This window comes from Epinephelus moara, chromosome 9 (assembly GCF_006386435.1).
Source record: "Epinephelus moara isolate mb chromosome 9, YSFRI_EMoa_1.0, whole genome shotgun sequence".
Taxonomy (NCBI): domain Eukaryota; kingdom Metazoa; phylum Chordata; class Actinopteri; order Perciformes; family Serranidae; genus Epinephelus; species Epinephelus moara.
In genome coordinates, this window is record NC_065514.1 from 5,989,503 (window position 1) to 5,999,990 (window position 10,488).

The 10,488-nt window shown below is 41.3% G+C and overlaps 1 protein-coding gene across 1 annotated transcript in view; it reads right to left on the reverse strand.

The window, feature by feature from the left end:
- ogdhb (oxoglutarate dehydrogenase b) overlaps positions 1 to 10,488 on the reverse strand; it is a 95,432-nt gene that overhangs the window by 53,854 nt on the left and 31,090 nt on the right. The window contains exons 17-23 of the mRNA XM_050052440.1: positions 9,445 to 9,623; positions 9,185 to 9,256; positions 8,783 to 8,908; positions 8,617 to 8,689; positions 8,347 to 8,510; positions 5,867 to 6,021; positions 4,282 to 5,789 (exon numbers count right to left, since the gene is read on the reverse strand). Of these exons, the coding sequence (XP_049908397.1) occupies positions 5,669 to 5,789; positions 5,867 to 6,021; positions 8,347 to 8,510; positions 8,617 to 8,689; positions 8,783 to 8,908; positions 9,185 to 9,256; positions 9,445 to 9,623 (890 nt within the window). The 3' untranslated portion in view covers positions 4,282 to 5,668. The remainder of the gene's footprint in view (positions 1 to 4,281; positions 5,790 to 5,866; positions 6,022 to 8,346; positions 8,511 to 8,616; positions 8,690 to 8,782; positions 8,909 to 9,184; positions 9,257 to 9,444; positions 9,624 to 10,488) is intronic.

Consider the following 10,488-nt stretch of genomic DNA (forward strand, 5'->3'; position numbering starts at 1 on the left):
CATCAGAAGGACTTAACAGGCCACAGGTGAACATGAACGAGGCAGGTACAGGTTCCAGGTATCGGACACTGGAAAGCAACAAAGAAAATCTGGCAGCTGATGAGGGAGAAGGTGTTGGTGTATGTGCTGCAGGGCTGATGAGGGGAAATGGGAGGCAGGTGAGTGTGTGGGCGGGGCAGGAGGGAGTGGCTGGATGTGGAATGCCAGGTGGTGATGGATGTTTCTGTAGTATGTGGTGTGTCAAACATCTGAGTGTTCATGAATCCCCAACCTTTCCCTCTTGCCTACTCGCTTTTATCGTAGAGTGCTGCTCACGCCGCCTGTTACAGTGATGAAACAAGAAGCAACTGAATCAGACTGGAGTCCATACAGCCTGGCAGCTCACTGAACGACACCGATGAACTGGTCTCTCAAAGTGGCACGTCTGCTGCATGCCCAGGAAGCACGACAAATTAGTGCAGTCAAATTTCATTAGTGTAACATCATATTGAGCTCACATAGCCTACTGACATCAGGGTGTCTACAGCTCCTTTCAAGTGTTATAATGTCTGAAATTCAATGTTACAACAATAAGGCCTTAAAGTCATTAAGTAGTCTTAAATTTGAATTTGTGAGGTCTTAACTGCTACAAATATTTTATCTAATCTCATTTATCCATTTTTTAATTTCTCTAATACAGTCATTTTACTTCATACTTGCACTTACCTGCAGGCAAAATGTAGACTAATTTAACTCACTGTAATAACCGTATTCCTACATAACACTTACCTCTGCACAAGACCCCATATGTGCTACCTGCCTGCAGTGCTTTCTTCAATAAGTAAAACATGATTTGTCCAAAAATCGGTCCTAAATTTGGTTTAAAGGCGTCTTTAACGGGTCTTAAAAAGCATTAAATCTAACTGCCTGATACTTGTAGACATCCTGGAGACCTGCATGTACAAGTGTGATGCTGAATCAATGAATTGAATTAAATATTTTACCTTAATCAATATAAACGTATACATGATGACTGGTAATGCACTGAAGAGACATTCTATGGGGCAGCAGCACTGGCTGTCAAACATGATGTACTATAACAGTGTCATGGAGACGAAGGTTCGTAAAGGTTTGATACACGTACATATACCAACTCAAAAGAACCAACACTTCAAAAATAATCAGTCCGCCCATCACTGATGACAGGTAACTGGGACAAATGGAGAAGTCAGAGGGCCTCTGGTGGACAGGTAGAGAGTGGCCGAATGGCACAGAAGTAGAAACACACCAGTATAGAAATAGTATATACATTTTTTTATTAAGTAAATTGCTAAACTATCTGCATTAAAATATACTTAAAATATGCAAACGACCCCCTCCCCTCTTTTAAACACTGGGTCAGAGATACATTACAATTTTTGAACCTAGAAAAGGTAAGGTTTGCTTTACGAGGACCTGAGGACAGCTTTAATAGTGTATAATAGTGTGCACACACACACACTTTGTCGATTACCGTTGTTTCCTCTTTTTTTTTTTTATAATGGGGGCACATTATTATTTTATACTGGATTTTATCTGACTGGTTGCTCCCAGGGGGTGAAAACAAAGAAAAAAAAAATTCCTGTATTTTTGTATACATGTTTTCTGCAATGTGGAAACAAATAAGTAACGTGGAAAAAAAATAAAATAAAATAAATGTAAGAAGTGCTCATGCAGAATGGCCCATTTCAGAGTAATGTATATTGTAATTTGGATTCTGTGTATTTTAGAGTGATTATAAAGCATTAAAATACTTCACAAAGACCAATGTCAGCAATGTCTAAACAAAAGCATCATCCAAAATACGTTCAGCCAAATAAAATGCAAAATAAAGTATAATATCCCTAAAAACTGGGCATGAATTTAAAATAAATCATTTATTCCTTTAGGAATTTGATGTATTATTGGATCACTTTAATGTTGCAGTTGGTAAAGGTGGAGCTAATTTTAATTCCTTTATATTAAACCTCGAACAAATTATTAAATTAGTTGATTATATGCAGTAAAAAATACAGTATTTCCCTCTGAGACGTAGTGGAGTAGAAGTACGAAGGAGCAGGAAATGGAAAGTACCTCAAAATTGTAAAGTACACAGGGTTACCACAGACATGGAAAACCTGGAAAGGCCATGGAATTTCACAGTCACATTTTCCAGGCCTGGAAAAATCATTGAAAGTTTGGGAAAAATCTTGGAATTTCGTTGTGTGGAATGAAACTGTTACGATAAAACAGCACATTTATTTTCTGAAGCTGTCGACATATCGTAGCTCTAATATGTGTCAGTGTGTGGCGACCAGTTTGAATCTGATATGTTCGAAAACGGCAGGCATGTGGGGCAAGACTTTTTTCAAATTATGGGTCCTTGAAAAGTCTAAAACTTTGTCCCTGAGAACGTGTGAGAACCCTGACTACAGCACAGTGTGACAGACAGGATATGCAACATGTTTCAGTGCCTTCAACAGACGACGAGAGCCGCGTTCACCAGGAACTATAACCTTTATTTATCGAAAACAATAAAACATAAAACACTTTATGAAAATAAATACATCCTTCAAATCTGAGGAGCTGAGGAATCTCATCTTTACACAAGTCTCTCTTTGCATTGGCATGATTTCTGTACTGAAATATAATTTCAAGTCATCTGTTAGATTTGGCACAAACAAAGACGTAAACGTACAGTGACGAGGCTGAGGCCGGACGGTGAGTCAACCAGGGAGGAAATAATAAATAGAGAAAAGAAAGCTGAGTATATGAGAAAGAAATGAACTGTAAAAGAAGAGGTGTGTTTGTGGTAAATGATGTATGAAGCCTCCCCTCACAGAGTCATTTAAAGTCGCTGCTGAACTCAGATAAAAGTGCAGAAATATGTGGAGCCCCTTCATCTGTTTCTTTACAGACTGAAACAAGATTTTTAACTAAAGGTAGACATTAATGTCTCATTTTGTCACAGTTATCATGTGGGCGCTGACTCAAAAACATTATAAAAGTTAATTAAAACAGCCCTACTACTGTTCAGCAATCGTTACTTGGCCTAAACATTTCAAATTATCACCAGTCCCAGGTTATGATGCTCATGTGGTCACTATCACACTTTAGCTGTGAAACACTGCCAGATGTTCAAATCCAGTTTAAAGTAGGAATGCACAATAATACTGGCACGTCATCTGTGTCAGCAGACAAAGGCTTTAAAATGAATTCCTGCCACTGTGACAGGCTGATCAGATGACGCTTAAAATATGTGTCTTTAGTGTATCTCAGAGAGAGCGTTATCTAAGCCTGTCGCAGTTTAGTTTGAAAATGTTCCATAAATATAAATACTGCATGTTGAACATGTAACCTGAGTTGAAGCAGTTTTCTTATTTTGCCCAGCGAATGTGTTTATGTTTTAAAAGTAGTGTGTTTTATGAGTCTGTCAGTGGGCAGTCACAATACGATTAGGGATAATAATGTGTTAACTCCACGACAGGAGAGACTTGATGTTCAGTGGAATTAGGAGAGAAAAAAGTGCATCCAGTATTGTGCATCCCTGGTTAAAGGAAACAGTTTGACATTTTGGGGACATACACTGATTCACTTTCTTGCTGAGAGTTAGATGAGACAGTTGAAACCACTGTCATGTCTGTACGCTAAATATGAAGCTGGTTAGCCTAGCTTAGCATAAAGACTGGATACAGCGTGTGCGTGTCTCCACCGCAGGAACCACCCCCGAAGTACAGAGTTCGGGAACTGTTACAGGGGCTAAACAAGTCCCTGCCTCAGAGTAGGTACTCACAACGGCCCCACGAAAAACTCCTGGGTGGGGCTTGGGGTTTACTTGGTGCTGATTGGATATACTCAAGGCAGGATGTGACGTCAAAAGAAAGCGACAAAATAGCCGGCATTTTTAAAACTCATCAGACGAGGAGTCGCATTTTTAAAAGGAGTCGTAAGAAGAAAAGCAAGAAATGGAAGACAAATCGTTGTTTCTTTGCCGCGTCGCCCCGGTCAAAATGGTCGCGCAACGATTACGTCACATCCAGAGCCCGGTTACTTTACAGGAACCTTCCTCCTACTCCGCCCTCTCAGTGGAGACACGGCGGTTGAGAGGGCCGAGCGAGAGGACGTTCCTGTAAAGTTCCTGCCCCCCAAATAGTACCAGGAACTTCTTCAGTGGAAACGGGCCTATATTGGCAGAACCGTTTTGGTTTAAAAAGAATGAGGTGGCCTTCCGCAACGGGAGGGGCTGTTGGTGACTTGTGGGAGGAGCTGTTGATGACACCGCACNTTGCTCACGCCCCCCATTGCTCCGAAAAAGGCGCATTCTGTATAAACAAAAGTAGGTAGGCGACATTTTGCCGCACTCCCCGATTTTGTTTTTATACTGCCAATGCTGAAAAAAGACTGATTGGGCTTTCCTGCAAATTTGCACAATTCCTGTTTAAAAAGGGCTTAAGGTAGAACACAATGTGCAACTTGCTGCTGCTACTGCTGCAAAAAGAACGCTCTGGCTATTGCGGTTTTTATTTTAGATCAATTTTAAACAGGATCATGTAAATGACAATCTCCCACAGCCATGACGGCACAACACTCTGACGTCACTGCATATTTTCACTGTCTTTTGGACCGCTTGTAGCATAACGTAATGTCGTCATCGCACACAAACAATGTGATGGCACAAAAGACGGAAATCTTAGCTTTCCATTGCAAATAGTTTATAGCTTCTAGTTTTTTAAAATGTTTATTTTAAACAGGATCATGAGGGTTAAGATTTTTAAATGTGGATTTAAGACATTTTCGTACCAATTGGGGCCTTATTTTTAATTTACTGTATTAAATTAAATGCCTTTTTTTTTTTTTAACAAAAGTCAAAGCGCCCAGCCAAGAAAAAGTACAGCAAATAAACCCGTTTAAAAACATGAATTGTCATTTCAACAATTTGATTCTTGTATGGATAAACAAATAAGATATAACGTGTGAATTAGTGAGTGTTAGAGGTGCTCTTAAACAGATTGTGTCACCTTTGGACTTCCAGTCTTTATGCTAAGCTAAGCTAACTGACTGATAAGAGACGAGTACCAGTCTCCTCTAACGCTCTCCAAGAAGGTGAATAAACTTTTTTCCCAAAATGCCAAACTATCCCGTAAAAAATGTGCGTCATTGCTTTCTACATTTCCTCTGGCTGCCTGACCTAACTCAATTATTTTAAATAATCTGTCACAGATCAATAAATGATTCACATATTTGTCCGGCAGGTGATTGCACACAGTGTGATGGTTGATTCTGGATTTGCGGAGCAGGTTGACATGATTGTGTAAAAATAAGAGCAAATGAAAAAAGAAGATAAAACTCTTTGTCTTACAAATTAATGTTGTATAAATTCATACATTCAATGCTGTTGTTTTAACCTGCATTATATTCTGTAGTGGTGTCCATCACTGTGAACACGAGGTCGTCATGGTAACAGTGTTAGAAGTCATTGTGCGTTTAGTTTAGAGATTCCACCTGATATCAGGTCTGATATGTAAATATACTGAGGAAGAACACACATCAATGCAAAGCCAGTCTCATGGGGGGAAACCTGCGCTGAAGACCTGAAGCTTGACGGCAGGGTGAATCAGATGTGAGGGAGGGAGGGAGGGAGGGAGGGAGGGAGGGAGGTGTAAACCAGCTGTTACACTTTTCCTGAGAAAGCTTCCAGGTTGAACGCTGTGTCCAGTAAACGCTGCAGCTCCATGAGGTGAGTCTGCTTGTTCCCAGTAGCTGGAGCTGCTGCAGGGTCACGACCAGCGTACCTGCAAACACACACACACACATGTGAGCGTGCGTACGTTCACAGCAGAGATACTGATATCTGGTAAGGTGAACTCACCAGACGGGCTGGGTACGTTTGATGGTAGTGCGGATGCGGGGCTTGACGTAGTCGTAGTAGCCCTGGTTCTTGTGCTCCTCCTGACACCACATCAGATCAGCATTTGGATAACGATCAGTCTCTGCTTTCACCAGGTCAAACGGGAAGGGTGAGAGCTGAGAGGAGAGGAAAAATCTGATGTTAAGAGTACTTAGAATGTATGGCATAATCATGCTTACAGTTGGGACACACATCAGTTAGCGTTAGCTGTTTTTACGCCTGTATTTTTTATGTTTGGCAAATTGTCTGCATTAGAAGTATGCTGAATTAGATAGAAGCAGTTCCTGTTTGCAGCGTCCAGATGTACAGGACGTACAGACAACTATCACTGGATTACTTTGATACTGAAGAAGACGTAAAAACATTTTCATTTTCAGGCAGGTTCTGCAGTTGTAAGGAGCGCCTACGATTTATGGACGTTTAAAACATGTCTTTCATGTCTGTGTGTTCTGATTTGACTGAGTTATGACTGAGCACGTGCCTCACACCTCTCCCTCCCTTACACCTTTTCCTAACATACAGCGAGCAAGCAAACTCTGGCGGATGGAGCACAAAAATTGTCCAGATATACTATCAGCAATAACAACATTTAGGGAGCCTGTTAAACTCTGACTGAGCCTGGACAATGGCCTGCTATTGCCCTGATAATAGGCTGAACCAGGTGAGCATTTTTTGCAAACAAGCAACACGTCATTTAGCCCATTACCTGACACATGGAGCAGGCTAGGACATCTTCATAAACTGAAGCAATCTGATGTTTGCTTGCTCTCTTGTCTGCAATGCATCCAAGTTAGGAATTCCCTGTAATAGGGTTTTCACACCAAAAGCGAAGATTATGCAAGATGTGATTTTGTGCCAGGTGACGTGAATAATGGACAGTTACAAACAAAAAATTCAACTTGCTCTGGGAATTTTATGAGGCACCTTGTCGAATAAGTCTATTAGCGTTGAGATCTGGTTAAGATTCTCCCGACATTCGCACCTCCAGCTCATTCAAAACTCTGCTGTCAGACTAGAAAACATGATCTGGTGTCCCTACACTGGTCCCCTGTTGCTTTTAAAATTGATTTTAAGATCGTATTGATTACTTACAAAACCCTGAGAGGCCTTGCTCCAAGTTACAATATTTCTTTTATTGTTCCTTCTTGCACCCTGAGATCCTCAGATGCATCTTTTTTTGTTGTTTCGAGGTCTAGATTAATACACAAGGGTGACAAAGCCTTTGCAGTCGGAGCTCCACGACTTTGGTATGACCTGTCTGAGGAGATCAGGGTTGCAAACTCAGTCTCAGGTTTTAAATCAATTCTGAAAACCTACTTTTTTAAAATTGTTAAAAACTGTGTTTTGAAAGGTGCTGTATAAATAAATGTTACTGTTATTTTTATTATTATCATTATCATCAGAGAGTCAGAAATGGAGAGCAAATCATTGCTGTCTGTGGGCAGCAGACTCTCTCAGTGCTGTACAGAGAGAACAAACAAGGGGAGGATTTAGGACCACATGCTAACTTCTGAAAATACGTATTTGTGACTTGTGTCATTTAAGTAGGTCTGTCATTGTTGAAAATAAACAACAGAAGGAGTGAAGTGGTTTTGTGCTGCTGTGGACGGTATGAAAAGTAAGTAAGAGCTTTGCCGTCTTTGTTCACGCTGGTTCAGAGCCCAGAGCCTCTGTGTTCACATCACTTGATTTCAGCTATCTGTTGTACTTCACTACGAACCAAATTAGCCGTTAGCTGCCTTCCCCAGTTAGTTATACAAATGTTAGCTAAGGTTAGGGGTAGTTAAGGGTGAATATTCGCCACTTGTGAAACACCTCGTCCTAACTGGATGCTAACGAGAAAACATGAGATTGTTCCAGTCCTTCCTGAAGAAGATATCTACCTCATCATGTTGCTTGCTTGAAAAAACACTCACTCTTGCTCCATTTTTACGAAACTTTGAGTACTTCTAATCTTTTTTTTTTTTGAGCAACAGTGAGCCGTTTTCTAATTTGCTTGCTTTGCTTGCTCTAACACAATATTATAGTTTCAGCAACAGAAAATACCATGGGTATCTGACCATTTGTTTCTAATCAAAGTGTCAGGAGCAGAGAAAATTTGACTTGATAATGGCATTATCAGAAACGTCAAAGGGTGCCCAAAATCTTTATGAATCATCCCCTGGGGATGAAATACCTCCACCAAATTTCTGCGCTAATTTGGCTCACATTTGAGACATGACCTGGACCAAAGTGTGCGACAGCAAACCAACCAGCCAACATTACCCTCCAGGAAAACATGTAATGGTCACATTTAAGACAGGCAACAAAAGTAGATGCCATAGAAAGCAGATTAAACTGTTTTATTTGGTTGCAAAAAAAACCTCCCTACACCTGCTGTGCATCCAGTTCTTGTCTCCACTGCAGTTTTACTCTCAACAGCTCCTCCACTCTGACATTACCTGTTCGATGCGAACAATAGCGACAGCATCATCCATGCCTCTGTTTTGGCGCTCTCGGGCCAGTTCATAGTAGATCTTTCCCGTGCAGAAAACGACTCTCTTGACTTTTTCTGGGCTGGCAGCTGCAGGCCCGTTGTCTGGGATGATACGCTTGAAGTGTGTGGCTGCAGCACAACACAGGTACAGACTCTCAGTAACACAAAGAGAGACTACAATATAGATCAGAGGAGTGGAAGTTTACATCCTGTACTTCTTTCTGTCAGTACTCACCTGGCAGCATGTCGTCAAAGCTGGACTTGGCCTCAGGGTGGCGCAGCAGAGACTTGGGAGTAAACACTATCAGCTGAGGAGATAAAAAGAGAGCACAGAACATGCTCAGTGACCTTGAACCACATTATTTTGTGCTTTGAGTCACGTTTCACGGTGTGCCACTTACAGGCTTCCTGAAGGGCTGCAGGATCTGTCTGCGGAGGACGTGGAAGTAGTTTGCAGGAGTGGAGCAGTTGACAACGATCCAGTTACAGTCGTTCAGCTGACGCACTGCAAAGTCCTCTGACAGTTCCTAAAAAATAAAAAATAAGTAGGGATGAAAATCAGAGGCAAGTAAGAATACTCAGAACAGGATCTCTTCTGTTTGGGAGATAAGCATGCTGTAAATTTTGGAGCTACAGTTTCTGTTGTCGTAGTGCAGTATGTAAACAGAAGGGGTCACGCTGGTATGGATTCAATTAGAGTTTTAGAGTTCTGGATTGAGTCTCTATCTGATGAATATGAGCAAAATCGGAAGTTATAAAGAGTGACAGGGGCAAAAAATGTGATGTTTCTGAAACAAACTCACAGGAAAAACATCGCGGTCATCATTGCACATTTGTAGAAACCTTTCAGGCCGGGCAGACGAGTGCTCTGGACCCTGAGAGAAAGAGATAACATGGAAACCCAATCAGGAAGTGACACGTTATATATTTTTAACACAGCTCCAGTGAAAATGTAGATCAGCCCTGATCAGAAGGTGACATTGCAGCATCATGAGACAGAAATAATCTAGCCTGAGACACAGCTAAATGCAGAATGTGGCACATCAAGTTTCTCAGCTCCTACCATTCCCTCCATGCCGTGAGGAAGCAGCAGCACGATGCCGTTCTGTCTGACCCACTTGGCCTGACCCGAGCTGATGAACTGGTCGATGATACACTGAGCCGTGTTGTGGAAGTCTCCGAACTGGGCCTCCCACAGCACCAGCGCGTTGGGACTGGCCATGGCGAAGCCTAATTCAAAACCTGCACAGAAAAAAGAGCAGGTTCACTGATGAGCAAATCAATCTTCAATGAGTCTGGAAGTGACAAACTCAAAGATAACAAGATATCAGTCTTGGTTGTGGCAACACCTGTAGTTACTGTAATACTATCTTTATAATGAGGATTGTGGAGTTGAAGTAACCATCAATCACAGCTACAAGATATTTAAAACTACTGACAATTTCTTCTGGGGGATCTTTGTACAGGGATTCTGTTTACTGTATAGCATGTAGCATGTAGCGCACAACAGGAGATTGTGTCAGAAGCATTTTCAATTACTGAAAATACTCTGTTTGGTTTAGGTGAGGGGTGGCACCTGTGTAGAGCGTGCAGGAGGCAGGACATGACGCGGATAACACTATGGTGACATAGCCGGTTCTTAATTTGGTAAGGCATAAGACTCTTGCTATTCCTTGAATTTGTCTGACCATTTTGACTTCGGCCCTTACAGAGAGAAGTTCCCAAATCTCGTCATCTCATATTTTCATTGATGTCTTTGTATAAATGAAGCTCAGCCTACTGTAAGTTCAATCAGGAAGACTTTCTTTGTGCTCATCCATTCACAATTAGGGATGCACCAAAATGAAAATTTGTGGCCGAAGCTGAAGCCGAATAATATTAAACGCTTGGCCGAATACCGAATACCGAATATCAAATATCATTGTTTAGTTTTTCATTAGTTTTTGCAGATGAACTCTCTCCAGATTAGTGTTGTCACGGTACCAAAATTGGGACCCACTGTACGATACCAGTGAAAGTATCATGGTTCTGAGTAGTATCACGATACCACAGCGAAAATGAGGCAGATGTGCCTTTTGTCATTTATAAAAAGATAAATCACTTTTCT